The sequence below is a fragment of the Rhinolophus hipposideros genome (genome assembly GCF_964194185.1).
Source record: "Rhinolophus hipposideros genome assembly, chromosome: 24".
NCBI classification, from domain to species: Eukaryota; Metazoa; Chordata; class Mammalia; order Chiroptera; family Rhinolophidae; genus Rhinolophus; species Rhinolophus hipposideros.
Window position 1 is genome coordinate 164,960 of NC_138070.1, and position 23,185 is coordinate 188,144.

Genomic DNA, 23,185 nt, shown 5'->3' on the forward strand with positions numbered 1-23,185 from the left:
ACTGAAAAACTATTAAGTTATACACTAACATTTTTTCCCCTAAGAAACACTCTTGGACGTAGGATCTTATGTGCGTAGTTAGAATGGAAGGAATCCCGGGTTGTCCCATGGCCCCTGGTCTCTGGTTTTCCCGGGTGGTTTGGACATAATTCTGTGCAAGAGAATGTCCCACATGTCACAGCCCAGCAGGGGAGACAGGCTGCAGCCCATCCTCACATGAGAGGCCACACGAGGTTTCGTTCTTCCCTGCGTCCCAGCCCCTAAACTGCTGACTATTCCCTTCAGCCAGGCCCAACGGGTGGCAGAGGGGACGGTGGCAGAGGAAGCGGCAGGGTGATCTGTCTCTGGGCACGGGAGGTCGCCAGCCTTCTGACCCCTGTGCACTTGGCTCCTCTGCTTGCAGGTCGTGGACAAGGGCCCCTCATCCAGGTGGCAGGTTTACCTGCTCCACCTGCAGTGGCCGTCAGGTTATTCCACAGGTTAAAACACCCTCTTGTCTCCGGGCCCCAGGCTGACATGTTGGACCAGGAGGCAGCCTTTGCTCAGATTCAAGAAGCGAAGACGATGGTGGAGGAAGACCTGCAGAGAAGGCTGGAGGAGATGGAGGGGGAACGGGAGCAGCTGCAGAAGGTGGCAGCCTCAGCAGCAACGCTGGAGCAGCAGTTAGATCAGGCAAGCACCCTCCACGGCCTCCCGCGGACGCCTGGGGTCACATGCGCTGTCCTTCTGCAGACCCCCGGGCCGCACACACTGGCCTCAACTGTGTGTGTTTGTGCCGGACTGTCCATCACATTGGTGTTAACATCAATCCTCAGACCTGGCTGCTGTCACAGACCCGGCTGCGTGCTCAGTCCGCTGGTATCCTACGCCAGAACTTCATGTGCAGCAGATGGCCTCCACGCGTCTATCTGAATTACCTAGAACTTGAACAGGGAGAAAGTGGGATCTCGGAGTGGGACAGTGTTTTCAGTCAAGACCATTCACACTGAATCGAGCTCCTGTTTTTCCAGGTGAAGGTGACGTTGCTTCAGCGAGACCAGCAGCTGGAGGCCCTGCAGCAGGAGCAGCTGGACCTGCTGAAGCAGCTCACCGTGGCCCAGGAGGTGCTGCAGAGCAGGGAGCAGTCCCTGGGCGAGCTGCAGGTGCGCTTCGACGAGCTGCAGGCCCGGCTGGAGGAGCTGCAGGGGGAGGCCGCCTGCAAGGACGACACAATCCACTTCCTGCAAAACGAGAGGGTTGTCCTGGAGGTGGCTCTGCAGGCAGCCCGCAGCGGCTCAGAGGAGCTGGCTCAGGGCGCCAAACGCCTAGAAGAAGGGGCCGAGCAGACCTCAGGAACATTGGAACAGTTGAGACAGGACTTAGCCATCAAGTCCAGCCAGGTAGTAATATTTGCCATCATTTTGTTACCAATTACATGTGAGAGCCGATGCCAACTGTTTGGTCCTTTCTGTGAACACCTTGTCTTGTAAACATGAAAGAATGCATCCAGGGTGCGTCTGGGGACCCCACCAGCTACGTGGTGGTGTGCTTCTGGCACTGCTGGCCACATACCATGTTTCCCTGAAAATAAAATCCCAGCCAGCCAATCAGCTCTAATGCGTCTTTTGGAGGAAAAATTAATATAAGACCTGGTATTATATCATATCACGTCATAAAGACTGCGTGTTATAGTATAGTATAGTATAGTATAGTATGTGTATTCTATAAGACTCGGTCTTATGTTATAGTAAAATAAGACCAGGTCTTATATTAATTTTTGCTCCAAAAGATGCATTAGAGCTGATTGTCTGGCTAGGTCTTATTTTTGGGGAAACACGGTACGTGCCGAGAACTGGGAAACCAAGTAACACTTGGGCTTTGAAACACCGGTTTCTGTCCACGGATGACTTGGAGCTTAGACGGGAAAAGCTGAGTGGAACTTTTGGGTTTTCCTTCTTATGTACCTGACTGTGCTGGGACCACCCGGACACGTCAGCAGGACAGTTATGGCATCAGCGGTTGAGGGCGGGAGACGGCCTGAGGATCTGGGCATGTGTGGACAGGACCTAGCACGCCACACCTGGGAGCCCTTCTACTAACAGTGTGACATGACGACACATGGTACATGTTAGGAAATACAGACGGAAGAAAACGTGGCAGGGTCAGGGACACTTTCGTCTTCAGATCCCCCTCCATAAGCACCCAGGACAAGAGGAAATCAGTAACATTTTCCCTTCGGGAAGTCAGATGAGTGCGGCTGTTTTCTGTGCAGACACGGACCCAGCTGAGTGACTGTGTAGGATGGACGCACTCAGGCAGCTCCTAGACCCTCAGGGACGGAGTTTACAGGAACTGTGCGAACCCTCTGACAATCTGATTTTACTGACTGTTAGCTCAGTAATAGGGACTTCGGCTAACACTTGGAAAGCTCTGGCAGAGACATTTATTGGTACTGGGCATTACTGGTCATATTAGAGTTTTGTCTGTATAGTTAATAACAGAGTCCCTGTTAGCTACACTTTGGATTAAAGTTATTATCCTAAAAACAGAGTGAGGAGGGAGTGGTGGTAGAATCCTGTCTCACTGAGACCCAGAGTCACCTCACCCTGGGGCCTAGAGGACTAGAGCTGAGCCACCAGCGTAATGTCCATATACCCATGTCCTCGTAGGTGGAGCACCTGCAGCAAGAGACTGTCACTCTGAAAAAGCAGACGCAAAAAATAAAGGAACAGTTTCTTCAACAAAAGGTAAGATAGTGTTGTTTGTTTTTTTCATATGAAAATAATCCTCTGTGTTTTAATCACTTTACCAGAACCGAGTGGATCAGGGGAAGGTGACATCTAGACGCCTTCAGTTTTTTAAAGGCACTTCATTGATTCTCAGATACAGTCGTCACTCCCTCCACTCTCACACCCACAGTGGGGCTGGTCTCTGTGTCTCATGGAGTGTGCCCGGTTGTCACATCAGAGCATGTGTTGCAACCAACAGGCTGAATTCTGTTTAACACATTTGAAAAAGTCACACCGTGCATGACCCAGCATTGACGTAGGTCATTGTGCAGGCGTGATGCCCACTGTGTTAGAGAAGCCAGTGTCCACTGTTGACCAATGGAGTGAGTGTCACCAAGTGCCAAGGGTCTGAGGAGGGACAACCGGAGGGAGCGTGATCAGTGGTGTTCGTTTTGAATCCTGAGACACAACAAGGGAGTCCCCATCTGAGGCCAGGCAGGGCAGCTGAGGGGACAAAGAATTGCCAGAATCCCAGAGAAGATGAAAGAGTTGAGGACCAGCAGCTGACATGGCAGCTCTGTGTATCACTAGACTTGCTCAGGAGCATAAAATAATGGGTACCTTGGGTTTGGGGCAGTGTTATCATTAGCCCCGAAACATTACACCCGGGCTAGTGGCGAGCCTTCCTGTTCAGGCCTCTGGCCCCTGAGAGGGCCCCGCCTGCACTGGCTGCAACTTGTCTCGGGCAGGTGATGGTGGAGGCCTACCGCCGGGACGCCACCTCCAAAGACCAGCTCATCAGCGAGCTGAAGGCCACGCGGAGGAGTCTGGACGCGGAGGTGAAGGAGCTGAGGCAAGGGCTGGTACAGCTGCAAGGGGACAAAGCATCTGTGGAGGCTGAGCGGTCCCGTCTGCAGAAGGAGGCGTCCCACGTCCAGCAGCAGATGGCGGCCCTTGAAGACCAGCTCGTGTCGGTGCAGAGGGAGCGGGACGAGATGGAGACGCACCTGCAGGTCTGGCTGTGACACGTGCAGGTTCAGCCACGATCACCTGGGGCCTACCGTGGGGGCGGACGTGGGAGGCGCTCCCCAGGTCGCGGAGCTCCATCTTGGTAGGGCAGGTGGGCAACCAGTGGTGAGGGCCGGACGCTGGAGGGCATTAGCCGCCATGCCGAGAGGCAGGAGTGGCCTGGGTCAGAGGGATGGCGTGGAGTCCCAGGCAGGTGATGCGATGCATGAGGAGCTGGGAAGGGCCAGTCGTCATGGCAGCAGTGTTTTAGGTCCTGCGCTGGAAGTGCAGTGGGAGCTGGCGAGAGGCCTGTGTGAGGGTCCTTTGATCCAGGAGAGGCCAGCGAGTGGGGGGATCAGCATGTACCAGGGGCGTCTGAGGACCGGGTAGAGCAAGACCTCTGTCCAGAGTCCTGTCCGGGCTGACGTGAGAAATTGAGGGAGGATGTCAGAGCAAGGGCCACGTTTACATGTCCCACGAGAGACCCAGGCAGGACCCAGGTGGGCAGGCAGGCTGGAGGCTGCAAGCTGAGAGTTTGGGGAACAGATGGCGTTGAAGCCATGACAGTGCAGGTGGAATGGGCCTGACGTAGACCGCAGACCCGGGCAGAGCTGTGGGAGGCTAGGGGCTCAGGTGATACCTGCAGCCATGTGATTGCAGGCCATGTCCAGGTGCTGGGCCAGCACCTGGAGCCGGGAGGAGGGCCCTAGTCCTCTTTGCCGGTGCTGGGAGTGGCCAGGGAGGGGAACCATGGGGATCCCCATGGCTTTCCACTATTGGTCCTTCCTAGGCTCCCCACGGGTGCCATCCCCAGGTCAGGCTGCGAGGCCACGGGGCTCTGCCTCCTCACGGCCACTCCCCTTCTTCTGAAGTCTTTGCAGTTCGACAAGGAGCAGATGGCCGCCCTCACGGAGGCCAACGGGCTGCTCAAGAGGCAGATGGAAGAGCTGCAGCAAGAAGCCACCAGGTGAGGGGCAGTGAGCTGCGGGGGGCCTCCCTCACTCTCTCTGTCCTGTCCATTTGTGTCTCGTGCCCTTGCTGGGCCACCAGCTCCCTGAGGGGTTAATGCCTGTGCTTCCTGTCCCGCTCGCCGAGGCACCTCCTGGGGCCCGGCACCCTCTTGGCGCATCCTCAACACTTTGCTCAAATGAGCCAGTGACTGACTATGAGCCTGCCATTCAGGAAGGACACGGGCACGTTGGTGAGGGAGGAGAGGACCTTGTCCACCATCACAGGGCCTGTACCGGAGGACAGGCAGACCTCAGCTGGTGCTGTGTCTGCAGGCACTGCCGCCACCCCTTCTGGGCTCTTGGATTCTGGGCGGTTCAGTAGCTGGAGAGGGTGGAGCTGGGGCCGGTGAGGATGGACGAACAGGCTCCCTTGGCCTGTGCACTGTCTGTGCCAGCAAGCCTGGGCGATCGCCCCGTGGTGAGTTCAGATGGCCTTGTCCCCTGCCATGCCCTAGGGCCATCACTGAGCAGAAGCAGAGGACGAAGCGGCTGGGCTCGGACCTGAGCAGCGCCCAGAAGGAGATGAGGACGAAGCACAAGGCCTATGAGAATGCAGTGGGCATCCTCAGCCGCCGCCTGCAAGAGGCGCTCGCGGCCCGGGAGTTGGCCGAGGCCGAGCTGAGCCAGCTGCGAGCTGGGGCGGCCGAAGGTGGCGGCGACCTCATACTGCGCGTGGGTACCTGCTTCTGCTGCCATATCCCTAGAGACTCACTGTGGGGACGTGACATGCTACATTTCCCCCGAAACCCTCATAAAGCGATCTTGAAAAGGGGCGGAAATCGTGTGTGGCCGTGTTTGAGCTGCATGTGGGTCCTCTGGCTACAGGACCCTGTAGTCCTGTGGGGTGTGCAGGGTCGGCTCCGACAGCTCGGGCCACGGCCGTCCCCAGAGCCCATCCTTGTCCCTGCCCCCTTCAGTGTCAGGAATCTCCAAGCAGCATGGGGGGGGTGGCCAGAGAGTTCGGGTGAGTGTTTAGAGAAGCCAGACAACCTTTTTGGAAGAGCCAACGTGCGACTGGTCTTGAATAAACAGGAGGCCTTTGGTGCACAGTCGTCTCAGCAGAGGGCGCCCCTTGAAGGGCCTGCTCCGAGCAGCCCCCCAGCGGGGCTGCACTAGGGATCCTGCTGGGGGGCTGCGTGTGTGGGCTGGGGTCAGGACGGTGGGACTTGATCTTTCAGGTGGCAGCAGCAGACTGATGGCTGGGGTGGGGTGAGACCTGTCGCTCTCCTGTCAGTAGGACACTGATGGGCAGGGGTGGAGGGACAGTGGGGGCTGGCAGGAGCCCAGTGCAGGTGACGGAAGAGAAAGCGGCCGCGGGGGGAAGCTGGTGCCCGCCCAGGTTGAGGTGGTGCAGGTGTCTCTGCTAGCAGATGGCGTCATCCTGGAGGAATCGGGGAGGTCAGTGTGGCACACGGCGAGATGGCGGTGGTCCTGCCATTAGTGTGGGAGCCCACGCCTTTGACCTGCAATCATTTTGCTCATCAACGGTGGGGTCCCTGAGCAGGGCGCGAAGGGGCGCCCTCTGCTCTGGGCAGCATGGCTCATGAGATGACGCGCACACTTCCTCAGGGCACCCCTGTGTCACTGTCCCGTGTCCTTGCAGCTGTGGGGCAGACTGTTTCACTTTCGCCAGTGCTGTGTTTTCCCGGTCTTATGTTAATTTTTGCTCCAAAGGACGCATTAGAGCTGATTGTCCAAATAGGTCTCATTTTCAGGGAAACATGGTAGGTGTAAAATTCTAACTCGGTAAATTTCATTTTCTACGCTCCAGTTTGAGTCATTTCACTTAGGTTCACTAATTGTATTTCTTCTTAGCGAAAGTTTGTCCTCTCTTTCTGAGAAGTTACGAGTAGGAAGGGACTGTGGTACAGCATGATGCTTTTTTGCCAGATTAAATGAAATACTTCGTCTCCCCTGCTTACTTTGTAAATATTGGGAGGGAGAATTTATTCATTTAAGTCTCTCTTCTTCTCTAAAGTATTTGTTCTTTTAAGTCCTTGGCCTGCGTGGTACCCGGCAGGGTGTGGTGCCTTTGCACTGCAGGCACCCGAGCCGGCTCCTCCTAAACTCAGCACCTGACTCACAGGGATCTTGGCGGGTGACTGTGCATGGCCCTCAGTAAGACGAGGCTGGAGTAGGGTACAGAGTAGGACCGTCGTTAGGAAGCTGAGTGAGGACGTGGTGTGAAGTGTGTGTTCACGTGCGTGTGCAACACGTGGTGTTGGTGATCCCGCGCCTGGGGCGTCTACTGCCTGCCACAGGTAGCAACTTATAACTCTTACCTGCAAGTCAGAAATTCCCTGTTTCCCTACCATTTAACTGAAGGTTATTCCGCTTGTGAGTCGCCAATGAGTGTGCACCATGGCCAGTTAATTAAGTCCTTTGGAGGAAAGGGGGTGTGGGAGGAGCTTGTCACCTGCCCGTGTGCTCAGCACGTGTCTCGGGGGTGTGGAAACTGACCCAGCCCACCATTCTGTCTTCCTGCCAGGAGAGGATACAGGCCCTGGAGGTGGAGCTGCAGTCCGTCAGCCACAGCAAGGCCATGCTGGACAAGGAGCTGCAGGAGGTCATCACACAGACCAACCGGGAGCTGCAGGAGCAGCGGGAGAAGGTGGTGCAGCTGCAGGACGAGGTAGGCCAGCCCCATGGCCCTGGTGCAGAGCGCCTGGAGGGCCAGAGCCTGGCCTGTGCACTCGGCCGGCTGCTTCAGGGTCTTCGACCACCATACGTTGGGCCCCTCCCCACTCCCACCCACCCAGTAGCACCAGCACCCAGGCAAGGACACACACTCAGAGCAGCCGCTCCCGGGTCGAAGGCTCTGGTTGCAGATGCCAGGATGCCAGCTTGGACTGGCTCTGCCCATTAGGAGGGCCGTGGGCTCAGGTCCAGAGGCTGGCCAGCACTGTGGCATGTTCAGCGTTAGCTGTCCCGGGTCTGGTTGGTGTGGCACCACCAGCCAGGACCTCTCTGGGATTTGTTTCAGCTTCAGGAATCGAGGGGCTTTCACAGGAACATCAAGCGCCTTGAGGAGTCGCACAAGAAGCTGGCTCTGGAATTGGAGCACGAGCGCGGGAAGCTGGCGGGCCTTGGACAGTCGAACGCAGCCTTGCGGGAGCACAACAGCATCCTGGAGACGGCCTTGGCCAAGAGGGAGGCCGGCCTGGTGCAGCTGAACCTGCAGGTACCAGGCCCAGCGCAGAGCCGCACATAGAGGCCCAGGGCCGCCTTGCATCTCACCTCCCAGCCCCAGCGGGCACAGCCAGTCACTGCGCGTATGGGGCACTCAGCCGAGGGCCTCGTGTCATGCACCCCGGGGCCTCACTGCAGCCCCGCCCGTGCTCAGCCTCTGCTGTCGCACAGGTGCAGGCGGTCCTGCAGCAGAAGGAGGAAGAAGACCGCCAGACGCGGCAGCTCGTGCAGGCCCTGCAGACTGCGCTGGAGTCGGAGAAGCTGCTCGTGCATGGCCTCCGGGAACAGGTGCGTGCGGCTCCCCCTCCGCCCCGCAGCCGCCTTCGGCTTCGATGCACATGTTCATTCCGCACCCTGAGTGTGCGTGCCCTGGACACGCGGATCCCTTCCTGAATTTTGAGAACAAATGTCATCAAGTTGGTGCCAGTGGCAGGCAGAGAGACCATCAGAACCATTCCTCCAATACGCAGTCATGCGCACAGCTCCGTAGACACGCCATGTGCTGGGGCTGTAGAGTTGAGTTAGAAAGCAAACTGCGAACAGCTGACCCCATTTGTATTAAAAACAACAGCCAAGAGAGAGGGTTGCCCAGGCCCCTGGCCGTTTGCTGTGTGTGGAGCAGTATTCCAGGTTGGCCCCTTCCCATGCTCGCGTCGGCCGTCCAGCCCTGCTCCGTGGTTTCTGTAGACCTATCTCCTTGTTAGAATATAAGCTTCCTGGGATGAGGGCGCTGGCTCGTGTCCACCATGCCTGGCAGGGCAGATGCTCAGAACGTGCTTGCCACATACATGTGTGGGTGCGTGGGAACTGGGTTTTGCCACATCCTTTAAAGAATTCTCCATGATAATGTAACACAGATAGAAAGAAACAGCTCCTTACTTCTGAGGTGAGACAGTGAAACATTCTTTTAAAGTAGAACTCGTTTTGAGGTATGTTAAGAATGTCTTAATGTGACCTGTCGTCTGCTTGTTCGTGCGGTCGGGGCTTGCTCCTTGCGGGGGTTGCTGCGTGCTGACAGGTCTGACCCGACTCAGCGACACGCCCTGCTTCTCTGTCCCCCAACCTCCTGTCTTTGCTTGGTGCTCAGGGGCCGCGTATTCACTTTATTCTCCCTTTATGCAAGTTGTAACTAGAAGTTCCCAAGGAAAACTGCTGAGGAAGCAATGTACGTGTGCCGTAGGCTTCTTTGTTCTAAGGGCAGTAATTATGGATGATGCTTATTTGTTTGTCCAAGTGCATTTAGTCTCGTTGTCCTGATTGTAAAAATAGTGCATGCTAGGAAAAAATTTTAGAAAGCAGCGCGTAAAGATTAAAGTCCAGATCATCTAGACTCTACATAGTGGCAAGCACTGTTAATATCTTCTAGTGGAGTTTGGGGTTTGCTTTTTTTTTTTCCACTTATGTAAGAGTTCTTTCTATAATCATCTGTCATATAAGTATTTTTATTAAATTTTTTTAAATGAAGTACTTGTTAGTACAATTAGATAAGAAAACTAAGTTATTATAAAGGAAAATGGAAAATTTTGTTATATCCCGAGAATGTGTTTGTCTCCTGAGAAACCTGTTAACTATGAAAAGGCTGGTTACATCATGCACAGTTAGTAACCAGCTTTATGATAGTCAGGTGATCTGATGGAAAAGTAGGTTTCTCGCAAAATTACATGAACTACAAATAACGAGAGATATGCACACATGCTCCAAGAAGACCATGGAAACTGTTTAGGCCAAGAGATTCTTGGACGGATTTGTTCATTCAGCAGGTAGCAGTAGCCATGTCGTGTGCTTGCAACACTGCAGTGGTAGGGACCTCAGCCCTTTGTGGGGACCTGGGAGGCTTTGGCAGAAAACCCCCAAGAGCAGTGAGGGCACCAGTGGGATGGGCCATGGCGCTTCTCCCAGCACGATGGCACCCCAAGTGCTGCTCCCACTTCAGCACCCGGTGATGTGGGCATCCCTCCTTGTAGGTGGCCGCTGCCAAAATGGAAGCTGGACATAACCGCCGTCACTTTAAGGCCGCCACCTTGGAGCTGAGCGAGGTGAAGAAGGAGCTGCAGGCCAAGGAGCTTCTGGTGCAAAAGCTGCAGACAGAAGCCGAGGGTCTGCGGTGAGTCCTGGAGCCGAGGGCAGACCACCCAGTCTGCAGCGGGGCGCAGTTCCCTCCCCAGAGGCCCTCATAAGGGTTCTCTTCCATTTCTAATTAGCACAGTCGACACACGAAGGTCCCCTACGTTGTAGCAAGTCACTGAGTTCTCTGGAGGCAAATCTTGGAAGGAGATTTCATCTGACTCCTATCTCAGGAAGCCTCAGCTTAACCCTGAAATTTCAGTCCTGGCACTGCCATCTCCACTCTGCACCTTTTTGGTCCTTCAGGGGGAACAGAGAGCCCCCAGTGTGAGGGGCACTTGCTCCGAGGGCTGTGCGCACCTCTGAGGCTGTTACCTTCTGAGGCAGCCTAAAGTTGGAAGGTGCAGGGACACACGCTGGTCCCTGAGGCACTGGCCCTCCTGCTGTAGTCTGTTAAATGCATGTCCCAGGGGTTTGTGAGGCAGTTGAAAGAAAGCTCCTAGGACGGTTCCCGCTCAGGGTGAGCAGTACATGAGCTTGTCATTACCAGTGTCACCCAGGACGATGGGTGATACTCAGCTGATGGGTGTTTTGTGCTGGGAGTGGAAGAGCTCTGTGGCTTCATTCCTCCTGTTTCTTACGCCAGGGTTCAGGATGGGAAACATTCCCAGGAAATAGCGGGGTTCCAGGCAGAGCTGGCCGAGGCCCGGACCCAGCTGCAACACCTGCAGAAACAGCTGGACGAGCAGCTGAGCCGACAGCCCCTAGGAAACCAGGAGGTGACCGAGGGGCAGCTTTGCATCCCCGGGATGGGACCTGCAGAGCTAGACACTGCTGCTGACCCATTCCGTCCCCTTCCCCTGTGCACTTGGCAAGGAACATGTTTTTTCTACGTGTGATATTAAACGTTGCTCAGAGATGTGGTTAGAGCAACTTCATAGTGTAAGAATGCCACTTAACAAATATATGGTAATGGAAGAACTGATTCTGGGAGGTGAACACAATGGGATTTATAGATGATGTAATACAGAATTGTACACCTGAAATCTATGTAATTTTACTAACAATTGTCACCCCAATAAATTTTTTTTAAAAAGCCACTTAAAATTCTTCTGGTCATGTGACTCTTCCATCCTCTAGATGGAAAACCTCAAGTGGGAGGTGGATCAGAAGGAGCGAGAAATCCAGTCCCTGAAGCAGCAGCTGGAGCTGACTGAGCAGCAGAGCAGAAAGGAGCTGGGTGGAGTTCAGCAGCTACTGCAGGTATCTGGTTGGGGCGGGGCCTGGCGGGAGGTCACGCCCACTCACCACAGCAGCCTCTGCGTGCCTAGCCGGGTTGCCAGGTGAGTGGCGTGTTCCCTCCCCACTGTTGGGCCACATCTCCGCATTTCAGAAGGACCAGTCCAGTGGGTGGGGAGCGGAGCCCAGTGCTGTGCCTGGGCTGAGCTGGGTCCAGTAAATGCGACAGTACGTGTGAAAGGTCACCCGTTTGTGACACCCTCCTATTTGAGCACAGGGTCAGGAACGTAACCTGTGGCGGAGGCTCGAGTAACAGAATTGACTTAACATTCGTTCTTAGTCATGTTTGGGCTTATCTAGTCGCGGACCTTGGAATTCAAACGGGTCTCCAGGGGCTCCTTGTAGGATGAGGACCTAGGAGTGTCACTGGTGCCTTGGCAGAGGCAGGGACGTTGGGAGAAGAACTTTGCAGATGAGACTGTAACTCAGTCTCGCCTGCGGGAGGGGAAGTTGTGCCAAGGAGGGAGCATCATTACTTCATCGTGAAATAGCTAGTGTGTCCGTTTTATCCCCTTAGAATCATGACCTGCAAACCACTCTCTGCTTTTGTGTGCTTACGACCTTCTGGCTTTTAACGCTTGATATTGCCTTTCCTCAGAACATGAGGTCTGAGTTGGAGATGGTGCAGGAGAACCTGTCAGTGACCCAGAAAGATAAATTCATGCTTCAGGCTAAAGTGTCAGAGCTGAAGAACAACATGAAAACTCTGCTCCAGCAAAATCAGCAGCTCAAGCTGGACCTGCGACGTGGCACAGCGAAGACGGTGGGATCCCTGGCTGTCATCTGAGCTGAGGGCCCTGATGTGTGTGGGCGGGAGGCACCGCTTTCCTAGTCATTCCCACGTAAGGTTGGATTTGACCAACACTGAGTGGCCACGTGTGAAAATGACTATCACAACAGGCCCCATCGTTTTATTTCAGTGCCTTTTCCAACAGAACGCTAGCTTGTTTTCAAGATTTCAAATACCATTTTGTTGTCCTGTGCTTTATAAACCAGATGAGGTCATGGGTTAGGACCCGGAAGCCCCCAGAATGGACTCGGGCTTGGGGACCCCGGGACCCCAGGAGCCCAGAGCTGCGGTCCCCAGTCCTGCTCAGGCTGTCTGTATACCCAGCATGTGTTTCTAGTTAATGTGTGTAAATGTTTTCTGGGTCAGAGACTTAGCTCAGATCCGGAGCTTTATTAGCACTGTTTGCCTGTTGGGAAAACGTTTGAGGTCCTAGAAAGGGGGTCATGGGAGTTAGCAAATCGACTTTGTTTCTTAGGGAAACGCAGAGTCACGGGCGTCGACTGCCATGGCAGCTCCGTCCTCAGGTCCTAAGGCTGTGGTCTGGGCCACGTGTGCATTAGGAGGAAGGCTTCCTATCCCACCAGCGTCTCTTGAACCGCTGTGCCTGCAGCTCAGCGGGTACAGACGAGTGGGCCGTGCCTCCTGGGGCCACATGGAGCTGGGACGCCCCTCCGACCGCTAACCATGTGCTTTTACAAACAGAAGAGAGAACTGAAAGGCGAGGCCAGCCCTTCCAGCCCCGTGACGCCGGTGAAGATCCCCGATTGTCCGGTCCCCGCCTGGCTGCTGGAGGAGCTGCTGAGGCCCCCGCCTGCCGTGAGCAAGGAGCCCCTCAGGAACCTCAACAGCTGCCTGCAGCAACTAAAGTACGTTCTGGCCCCATGTCGCCTGTCTCCAAAGCGCATGTTTGACTTGGAGGCGTCTTTCTGTTGCCAGCAGTGCATGCCCAGCGAAGGCTGAGTGGGTCTCTGTTAAGCAGGGTTCCTCGGTCCCCGTGGGAAAGTGAGCCTTGTCTCGAGCTGAATGAGCCTGACGCCTTACGCCCCGGGTGCTCAGTGGACGTGTGTGGCAGGCCCTGGGTGGTCTTCCCACATCGCCCAGAGCAAAAGCCTGTGTGGGGCAACCTCGCAGCCTAGCGGCCTCTGCGTGAAGGAGAGGAGTGTTGGGTCCCTTAAGTTCTGCAGCCCCATCGGTACTGCTGGTCCCTGAGGGCGTCACAGATGTGTGAGGGGACAGCCGCCGGGGAAGGTGCTCTTTCCTGGCTCCCCTCTGACCAGCGTTCCCACCTTTGCCTCCCTCGTCCCCAGGCAGGAGATGGACAGCCTGCAGCGTCAGATGGAGGCACACACCGTCACCATGCACGAGTCGCTGTCCTCGTGGACTCAGGGGGACCCTGCCGACAGCTCCGCTGCCCCGGGAGGTCACGCCCACCCCGGGGGAGACTCCGAGCACTGCAGTCTGAGCAACGCGTCCAGAGAGGGCCTGGGAGTGGAGCCCGCCGAGCACCCCCACCCCGAGCATGTGTAACTGCCCAGGGGACACTCTCAGGGTCATGTGCGAGGCTGTGTGCTCCCTGTTTGCCTGCGAGGTAAAATGCCAAGTGTGCGCTGCCTGTACAAGGAGTAAAGTAACGAGAGCCGCAGGGGAGAGAAACAGCCATTTGCAGTTCACAGCTAGCTTTCCCTCAGAATGACCAAATCTGAAAATCTGGTTCAGTTCTCGGTGAGAAATATTAGTAGGGGTCTGAGCATTATTTGCAGGAGTGGCCTCACTAGTGACGGTGGACACAGGTCGCCGTAGACACCTGGCCCCAAGTCCCCACGTCTGCTTTCTCACTTCCTGTTTGATTCAGTAAGAGCTTTACCTCCCTGCGGCAATGACACTTCATTTGCACCTTTGGGTTTTTTTACTTTATTTTCCATCCCACCATAGGACGTGTATGTAAATACTAGGCATCATAAGTACATGCTGACGTTATTTAAGAATGACCTGGATTGTGTTTTCATTGATTGCCTTTCGAAAATTTGCTGTCAGGAAATAATGTACATGTAGGTTTAAGGGATGTCAGTCGGAAAGTTATATTTTAAGAAATATAATTATTTTATTTATCTTCTAAAACCAAATATTCTTAGACAAAGAGCGTTCTTTGTTTTCATTTCACTTTATTTTTTAGGGTCTTTTGCTTGTCATAAGCGCACAATGCTCACCCATGTGACCCTGGCCCTGTTTGGCCTCAGCTTGACCAACCACAGGGCTTTACGTCCCCAGGCGCAGACCTGACATGTGCACTGCACAGGGAGAGGCCAGAGGCCCCCCCACCAGCGAGGCTTCTGAGCCTCACTCCTCTGTGCCCACAGGGCCTGTGGTCATCGAGAGCCCAGCTAGACTCAGTGGTGACAGCCTCCAGGGGCCAGAGGGCCTTTCACCCCATCTGGAGAGGCAGGTGGGCCCTGGGAGGAAGGCGGCCGAGGTCCCCGAGCTCCCAGCCGGTGATATCGGCCCTGAGTGTGCGAGGTCGATGGGGGTATACATTTTCCATCAAAAATGCTTAAGCACCGCAGACACCACCTGACTGGGAGTCGGGTGTGTAAGTTGTTCCCCTAGTTTGCTAAGAAAGTCTGAAATACTGTTTATTGTTGTAAGTTAGAGAAGAGAGAATGGGTTCCTGTGCCTCCGTGAGATCTGGTCTGAAGGTGACGGTGTGAAGTGTCGCGAACCAGACACGCTCGAGTCGGTGTGTCCTTATTGTCTGTGTGGAGAAGACAGGATGGTGTTTTCAAGCTGCTTGTGTTCTCCTGTAATAGCCATTAGAGGGTTAATTAGTAAAGTTAACGTAGCATTAACTACAAAGACGTTTAGTGTTTAAAAATGACTCCCGCGCAAGTATTGGAACTTCTAAAACACATGTGTCGTTGTACAGGGTTAATCTTGAAATAATACTTGAAAACTTCATTATAACCGTGTCCTACTTTTCAACTTACGCTGCGAATCCTTTTTGACAAAATTGTTTTTGTGCCATTGGAACAGAAATGGTAATTTACTTTGCTGCATCATCCTTAGTTGTAAGTTTGAAACCAAGAAATGGCACTCAGCTCCTGCCACTGCCGAAGGCCTGCCCGTGCTGTCGTCATCATGTGCTTTTCTCTTAGGAAAGGATCGAGTGACTGAGTCCATCCCTCGGATGAAAGCCACTCTCTGCTCCTCACCCATTCCTTCGTCTGGTCCCCTCTGCGTGCAGGTGCACACACGCCCTGTGGTCTGTCATCGCCCCGTCACCTCCATCCTCAGTTCTCAGCTCTCAGGTCAGCAGACACCCGGCCTGTCATTGGTCTGAGCTCTCGGGCACCCTGCCCCCGGTGTCGTGTCACGTGTGCCCACCGGTCCCATCTGGGACTGTTGGTGTTCACGCTGGCATCACCTGGAGGCTTCCTTAACAACGCACCTGAAACAGGAAGTGGGACTTGGACCTCACCTGCTTTTGATTTGTTGAGGGCTTTTGTGTGCGTGTTTGTTTCCTCCGACCTCCAAGGGACTTCACTGGCACTCTACCTCCCAGAGCTGGATTCTTCAGTGAATAACGTGGGAAATTCTCTTCTAGTGTGGGCAGAGTGGAATTAGGAATTTACTCATGAAAAATAACAGGCAAGTCTGGAGTTTGTAAAAGTAGGTTCACCATCGCGTTATGCTGTGTATCTGACTCATCCTGTGTTTAGACACTGTGCTGTGTCCTCACTGCAGAGAATGTTGGCTTGGGCTCTTTGTGATGTCACTACTTGTTTTTCTTATGTTTCAAGAAAAGCCTTCCTGCAGTATGGCTACCACTGGTTTCCCACAGCACACGAGACCGATGGCTCAGGTCGTCCGGGTCCCCATTCCTTGCTCTACCATTCGGAAGGCCTAACGGGCAGTATCATCACGGTGTGCTCTGGGCTCCTCCATGGCCTGGGGTCCCGGTAGTGGGGTGGCCGTGGGGACCCCGCCCCAGGCCTCCAGCATTCGGGAGAGTCCCCCGAAAGCCTTCTCCATGTGAGGACTTCTCCTGGAATGGGGACTGCAAAGTCACCATGACATGTATTTCTACTTTATGGGTATTTTTTTTTAAATCAAAAATTAGATGTGGTGTGTAAAGATTTCTAGTAGTGAAAGGGACCAGCGTATCTGAAGAGAAATGTCCTAGAGCCTTCTTCGAGAACCCCGTGACATGAATACCGCTGGGACGTGTGACACGCTCTGAGCCTTATTCACACAAGCTCAGCAAGACCACGTCCCCGGTGAAGCTCGCTGTATGGTGGTCTCAGGTTACAAGAGGACCCTTGAAGTGTTGTTTTAGAGGGTCTAGAAAACTCGGTGGTTTTAAGTTATTCATTTCTAGTAATGTCCTCGTCAAAGGGGGCCCCCGGCTGGGGCTGTTCAGGGGAAAGGTGTCACCATGCACAATGAATTGTAACTTTAAAAAGCATGTTGATTTTTTATAAATTTAAGCGTGCTTGGGAATTCCTTAAATTTTGTGCAATAAACTATTTTTTGTTAAAGACTCTCCTAATTCATTGCGGGGGTTGCATATTGATATGCTTCGTCATGCTTGGGAGTAACTTATCTCAGGTTGTTAACACCCTGTTCAAGTGCTTGCCTTGAAAGAATTTTCCTGATCTGCCCAAGTTCAGACAGGCTGTGACAGCCACCTGCTGTGCTGGCCTTTGACCTCAGCGGACACCCCCTCCAGCCCGTGTCTCTCCTGTTGCCACCTGCAAGTCAATGTCAAAGAGGCAAGTGTTCTGGGAATGACCGAGACGAGAGGGTGGCAGGTGCCCTCGAAGCTGTGGATGCGTGTGAACGCGCCCAGACGCGCCTCCTGGACTGGAGTGCTCTCACCCAGCATCTGATGGCACTGAGGCCGTATGGGTCTGTTTTGTGGCTCCCAGTTTCACCTTTTTCATCCATACTTTGTTCTTGATCGAGAAGAGTGACCCACGTGTAGTGGGTGTCCAGTTGTCACGAATAACCCTCGTGAAGATGGTAGGGGAGGAACAGTGACCGCAGTGTGCTTGTGTGGGAGTAGCACACGTTTTTCCTGTGAGCCCAGTGTCCTCTAGCCAGGGGTCAGGTAGCACGTGACCACGGGTCTGCGAGCAGACTCCCGGACGACCTTGTGTGGCTTTGATGCCCTGAAATGTTGCTGTGCCATTTCTGTAATCATAAAGGGAAGGTGACATGCATCTGAAGTGGCTAAGCCCTTGCAGGCACTGACTGGTGAGCTGGCAAATCTGTTCAGCTATCTCCTTGGTCAAGTGCATGTGTCTGTCCTCCCGGTCGGACAGTGAATCGCAAGAAGGTTCGGGGCGCACAGTTACAGGCAGCTGCTTCCTGGCTTGGGGGCGGCAAGTGCTGGCTGCATTACATCACAGGCAGGGTCAAGGACTCACCATTTACAGGTCACTGGGTCACTCAGCAGTCCCATGTCTCGTGCAGATTATGTGGGAATTATAAGTAGGACTGTTGGTGCCGCTTGCCGTCCAGTCTGATGGAGACACAATGGCTTGTTGGAAGAGCCTCCTTGCCTCCCCGAGAGGAGGAGGAGTTCTCAGCCATGTAACTTCTACAACCAGCAGCATTTGTGGGAATTCTGCCGTTTGTCTTGATGCATGTTTCCACTTGACAATGAATGTTGCAGAGTCGTAGAAAGTGTATTTCAGCAACACCTCTGCCCTGGAGACATTCACCTGTGTGTCTGGTGCCGTGTTTACCTGTGTGGGGTGGGGTGGGGCTCCTGCGCACATCCTCACGTCCACTGCTGTCAGAAGCATGTGTGTACTCATTCATTCTCGTGACCTACTGATCCTACAGGGTCAAGTTCAGTACACACAGCTTGGCTGTCAAACCTTCTAGATGGGGTCCAAGTCACCCTGTCCAGCTTTTTTCAGTTCATTGAGCACTTTCTGAGCTGTGCGCTTGTCACTAGGGCTCTCCACCAGTGGTTCTTGGCTGCCTTTCAAGAGACAGCAGGTGCAGGCTGAGGGGCAGGCACAGCTCACTGCAGCCAGTGAGGGGTGCACACAGTGTGTCCCTTCTGGGCCAGGGCACTGACTGGCTGCTGTGAAATGCCCCACCTTGGCGATGGCATCGTTACAACGTGGTGCTTCTGGTCAGTGGCTGCCGCACAATGGGCAGGAACTAGAGCAAATCAACCGTGTTCTCAAGCCTCTGCAGACTTGGGGGTCATTTGTTACTGCGACAAACCCAGTGTCTCCCAACTGTGCACGTGCCCACCATATGCCAGGAGGGCTGTTGTTCACTGAGCAGGCATCTGCTGCCCCTGGCGGTGGAGCGCCATACCCAGAGCAGTTTAAAAACCAGCTGTCCTGGGAAAGAAGCCTGATTTGTAGCATTTGATCATTCTGTGGGGGCTAAAATAATACTTTTCCTCCCACCTCCTAAATTCTTCTAGCTGGGCTATAATCAAATTAAGAGATGAACAGGAGAAAATTTTAATACATGCACATGGGGAATTCACATATGCATGAAAATTCCAAAGACAGGCAACATTCGGTACATGAGACATTTGGGACATAGGACAAAAGGGGCGGGGTCCTAGATTTCAAAAGTGAGATGGGCAGTTTACAGGTAATTGAGGAAGAGTGGTACATGGTGGGTACGTAACCCAGAAGACTGGGACACGGGGTGACGTGGGCCATCACACCCCTGCCAGGAGTCTTCCTAATACTCAGGCGATGATGCTAAGGTTCCCTTCCTAAACCGCGTTTTTCCGTCTGAATCTCTTGGGCAGGAAATGGGGGCAGAGGTCAAGGATTCTTTCTGAATCTTGTTTCTTAATAACCTGATTAAAATCAATATCCCAAAACTTACCTGGCATGGGAGACACCATGATCACGAAGGTGGTTTTCCCAGGGCGAGGCTTATCCATTGCACTCCGAATGTGCCGACCCCCGCGATTTCTCTAAATGTGGGAAACTCGACTGCATCATTTGTTGTAGTGGGGGACTGCGTTCACGCTCTCCCCTAATTTAGAAAAAAAAAATATCCCAAAAGTCAGCTTTAGGATGGCAAAACTTGCTTTCTCTTCAGTTCCTAGGTGTAAATATCCCCAAGCGGGGCAGATCTGAAGCTCCTTGGAGACTCCAGTACAGGGCTGACTGTCCCCAAGGGGGATGGGGTCATGAACAGAAAACAGACCTAGCTGCTCTCTCCTTTACACCTCCTTCTGTGTGCACCTACATGTACGGAAGTAAGCTCACCGTTTTGCGTCATGTTTCTCTTCATTACAGTGTTTTTCTAGAGTCCCTATTTTTACCAGATTACAGGCCTCGAGCTGGAAGTCGAGGCTCCATTAACTTGCTTCAGTGGCTTTGAAGAGAAATGCATACACCAACGGGTGAAGAAATGGTGGGTATGTACAGTCAAGCAAAATGACGCTGCCAGTAGAGCGAATCTGTGGATTACAGGTGTGTGTTCTACACTTACTGAAGACCTCTTAAAATTCTCCAAGACCCTGACCTGTTGTCACACAGCAGTCTAGCAGACTGTCCCCCCATGTCTTTCCTTGTGGAAAGAAAAGTCTGTGAGACTGTGCATCTCTGGGACTGTATATTTCTATTTAGTCTCCAAAAGAGGGTTTGCGGCCAATGACGAGTAAGATTCCCCACGGGGGGTGGGTGGGGTAGGGGGGGGACAACTCAAGCCAGGCGGAACCCCATGGAGACCCCCATGAGCTGCCTTAGAAAGATCTGGGAAGGGGCCTTGCCTCCCTTTCCCCCTGCCTGGGAAAAGCTGCTGCTGACTCTGACTTTTCCCTCTCACCTAATTGGGAGAAGAGTCTTTGGAGCGATAAGATTAAGCTCTGTCTGCTCAGCTCTGTGAAACAATTTCGACATGTGATGTATGTCCCTCAAGGGAGTTGCATACCTCACCTCAAGGACCTTCTGCTTCGGCTGTTTGAAGATCAACATAATTGGTTTGGGCTGTTTCTATAACATGATAAATGAGTCCCACAGACTCATTTATCAGACTCATGCCAAAAACACTACTGCTCCCTTGTATACTTATCAATAAAAACCTCCAGTCGGCTTTGTTCTAGGCTCCAGTCTTTCAGAATTGTGAGATTGGCCTCCTGAGATTTAACTGCATTAAGTCTCTGTTTCTTTCTTTCTTGAAAACTTAACCCAAAGCCGCCCCTTCTCGCACCCTCACTGCCTGTGTTGCAGTGGACGCGACACTGACCCCTTTGGGTAGACTCCCCTTTACGCATCTTCAAACGAAATTTCCAGGCTCCTCTGCTGGACGAGGCTTCCTCAGTGGCTGCATCTCCCCCTCCGGGCTGCTTGTGCCCTCCACAGAGGGTCCAGTGGCTTCTTGCTGTGGCTGTCCTGGTGGTCCCCGGGGCATTTCCTCTCGGCTGCTCCACCTAGACTAGACACCCTATGTAACATTGAGAGGTTGGACCCCCACATGCTTTGCCTTCTCTCCTTGAAGGACAGTCACACAGGTGAAAACTACACCCCCACTTACTTTGGGACCGACTTGGTCCCTGGCTCTCTCGTGACCTGAAATGGAGTTAGGGTCAGGGTGGAAGTTAGACAACTGTAACCAGGAGTTGGATCAAACTGCACCTCTCAGAAAAGACCAAGTCTGCACTCAGTTTCTGTTCATTCTACCGGCAGCAGTTCACACCTCAGATTCCCTCATTTCTACTCGAAGGGAAATAGTGGCTTAACGTGGTCGTGTTTTCCTTTTCAGCCCTGGATTCTCTCAGTCTTGTTTAATAGTGTGTAGACTGCGCTGGACGGCAGTGAGCAGGATCCAGCCCTAATAGGCTCCCTACAATGAGCAGGAGTCCACAGAAAATCTGGTGAGGCTGGGGAAGACACCCCAAATTCAGAGGCTTAAGTGAGAAGAGTTAGTCTTTCATGTAGCCGCCCAAATGCTAACGCGGGGCTGATCAGGGCAGCTGCACGGTGCTGAGGACAAAACGGCCTCCTCTCTGTGTAACCTACAGCTCCCGTGTGTGGCCTGGGACACAGGCCTGTGGCCAGCTGCCCCGGGGCCCAGCCGCCTGTCCGCACTGCCCAGGTGGGAAGGGGTGAGCACATGGAGGGACCGGTTGTGCATGGCACTGTCGCGGCCCCACTTAGTCACTGGGTCACTGGATGTGGTGTTCAGCTGACAGCACTGTCCAGTTACAGCTGAGAGTTTGTTCTTGAAGACGAGAATGTGTGCTGCCAGCAACAGCCTCCAACACAATCTCCGAAATCAGTCCCCTCCTCGCCAAAAGGAGATCTGTGATCACTCCAGCCAAGTCCCTTGATAAGGGAGGACCAGCTACCCCTTAAATGTTTCTAAACTATGACAGCAGTAAAAACAGCGAGCATTTAGCAAGTCCTTACTGTACGTGGCTCTGTAGCAAGGACGTGGCCTGTATTCATCATCACCTCTAAGACAGGTGCAGTTACCATCCCCCTTAGCACCGAGAAGGCAAGCGGGGGAAGTGAACTCACCCCAAGTTACACAGCAGGTAGGGCCGGCAGGGTCCAGCTGTCGTCAGTACACAATGACACATACTCACAGAAAGGTCCTGGCTGGGGACTGGCTGGGGACAGAAATCTATTCTCAGAGCACTTAGTAATTAAAAAACCGGTAAGTTTCCACTCTAGCAAGGCACTGTTTATTCCTTTTTAAACCTAGGCAAAATCTACAGTGAGAAAGTGTGGTTTGGTGAGTCTGACAAACGCCAAGCAACACGCACCTGTGTGATTACCCACGCACGTGCGACACACGAGGGAGCTCGGCGGCTCCTTTGCTCAGCGTGGTCTTCAGATTCACCCACGCCGTTGCCGAACCGCACACCACCACGGGGTTGTCACGTGGCGATTCCACAGCTGGTCCCTCCAAACTCCCGGGTGTCGCCCGTGTTGAGAGAAAGCCGCAGGCCCCAAACGGCGTCAGTCGCACCTAAAGCCCGTGCCACCAAACCCAGACTTAACACCTGACCTAACTGCCGTTGCCGTCTCCCAGAAACAAGCCTCAGCAGCCCGTCTGCGATGGTCGCACGGCGAGGTCTCCGGGTCCCTTCCCGGCCCCAGGAAGGAGCCGCGATGGCACCGTGACGCCCCTCCTCTCCCGCCCGAGAACCACCCTCCTTCCCTTTCGCGCGCGGCCGCTTCCCCTCCCCCGCGCCGCTTCCCGTGAAGGCCGCTTCCTGCGCGCAGCCCTCCGGGCGCCCGCCAGTCGCCGGACGCCACGCGCCTGCTCACAATCGCTCCCCGCGGCCGACGAGACCGGCAGTCTCCCCCGTGGAGCGGCCGGCACCCCCGTTCCTGTTCCTCGCGGCTGCACGCGGCCCCGGCCTTGCAGGTGCGTCCGTCGCTCTGCGCTCGCCGCCGCGGTGGCCGCGAGTTCCCGGCCGCACGTGGTCACCGCGGCCGCCCCGTCCGGCGTCGGCCCCGCGGGCAGGTGCGAGGCGGCGCTCGCCGCGCGCGGCGTTCCGTCCACGCCGCGGCCCGCTGGCTCCCGGGCGACCCGACGAGTTCTGTGACACACGGACGTCAGTCTTTATTCAGGTGTTTTCCTCCTTAAAAGTCGCTGCCGAGCTTCCACACAGCGAAATGCGCCCGCGTGTCGTACGCCTCCGAGCTGTGACAAGCACTCGCGGTCTCTGGGACAGCCCCGCGATCCGGGCGAACGCTTGCCTCGGTCCCTAGGACGCCCCGGGGCCACTTTGGAGGGGCCACTTCGAAGTCGCAGGAGCGGGCCACACCGTCGCTTTCACCCCTGACGGGGGAAGCCCCCAAGGGGGGTGAGGAAGCGCATTACTCGGGCAAGAAAACGAAAATCGCACCGGCCGGGTGGAACCGGCTACAGAGTCAATAGGAGACGGTCCCCCGAGCGCGCGGCAGCGGGAGGTCCCCTGCTTTCTCCCGCTCGGGAAACGGGACGCGTAACAGTCGGGTCATTTCCAGGGAAACGGGAGCGGCCCGGCCGCGGCGCTGGCCCCGCCCCCGCCCCCGCCCCGCCCCGGGACACGCCCCGCGCCCGCCTCAGGACCCCGCGTCCCGGGCTGCCCGCGCCACTGCCTGACGGCGCCGTCTCCCGCCCCGCGCCGGCAG

The 23,185-nt window shown here is 54.6% G+C and overlaps 1 protein-coding gene and 1 long non-coding RNA gene across 6 annotated transcripts in view; one reads left to right on the top strand and one right to left on the bottom strand.

Moving 5' to 3' along the window:
• Positions 1 to 16,608, top strand: part of GOLGA3 (golgin A3) — a 36,122-nt gene extending 19,514 nt beyond the window's left edge. For all 3 annotated transcript variants that reach the window (XM_081036882.1, XM_081036883.1, XM_081036884.1), the window contains exons 10-24: positions 511 to 672; positions 1,011 to 1,379; positions 2,649 to 2,726; positions 3,458 to 3,721; positions 4,589 to 4,683; positions 5,182 to 5,398; positions 7,215 to 7,358; positions 7,710 to 7,907; positions 8,087 to 8,203; positions 9,880 to 10,019; positions 10,626 to 10,758; positions 11,120 to 11,242; positions 11,877 to 12,041; positions 12,771 to 12,934; positions 13,376 to 16,608. In XM_081036882.1, the coding sequence (XP_080893008.1) occupies positions 511 to 672; positions 1,011 to 1,379; positions 2,649 to 2,726; positions 3,458 to 3,721; positions 4,589 to 4,683; positions 5,182 to 5,398; positions 7,215 to 7,358; positions 7,710 to 7,907; positions 8,087 to 8,203; positions 9,880 to 10,019; positions 10,626 to 10,758; positions 11,120 to 11,242; positions 11,877 to 12,041; positions 12,771 to 12,934; positions 13,376 to 13,595 (2,589 nt within the window). In that variant the 3' untranslated portion in view covers positions 13,596 to 16,608. The remainder of the gene's footprint in view (positions 1 to 510; positions 673 to 1,010; positions 1,380 to 2,648; positions 2,727 to 3,457; positions 3,722 to 4,588; positions 4,684 to 5,181; positions 5,399 to 7,214; positions 7,359 to 7,709; positions 7,908 to 8,086; positions 8,204 to 9,879; positions 10,020 to 10,625; positions 10,759 to 11,119; positions 11,243 to 11,876; positions 12,042 to 12,770; positions 12,935 to 13,375) is intronic.
• Positions 14,726 to 23,084, bottom strand: LOC308492205. Of its 3 annotated transcripts, XR_013992476.1 has the most exons (6): positions 22,326 to 23,084; positions 21,826 to 22,031; positions 21,578 to 21,665; positions 20,304 to 20,501; positions 18,933 to 19,085; positions 14,726 to 14,863 (listed from the first exon to the last, which is right to left on the bottom strand). It is a non-coding gene; the product is annotated as an uncharacterized lncRNA (long non-coding RNA). The 3 variants fall into 3 exon arrangements; XR_013992474.1 differs by lacking the exon at positions 21,578 to 21,665 and having other exon boundaries at positions 22,334 to 23,084; XR_013992475.1 differs by lacking the exon at positions 21,578 to 21,665.
• Between the last annotated feature and the right edge of the window lie 101 nt (positions 23,085 to 23,185).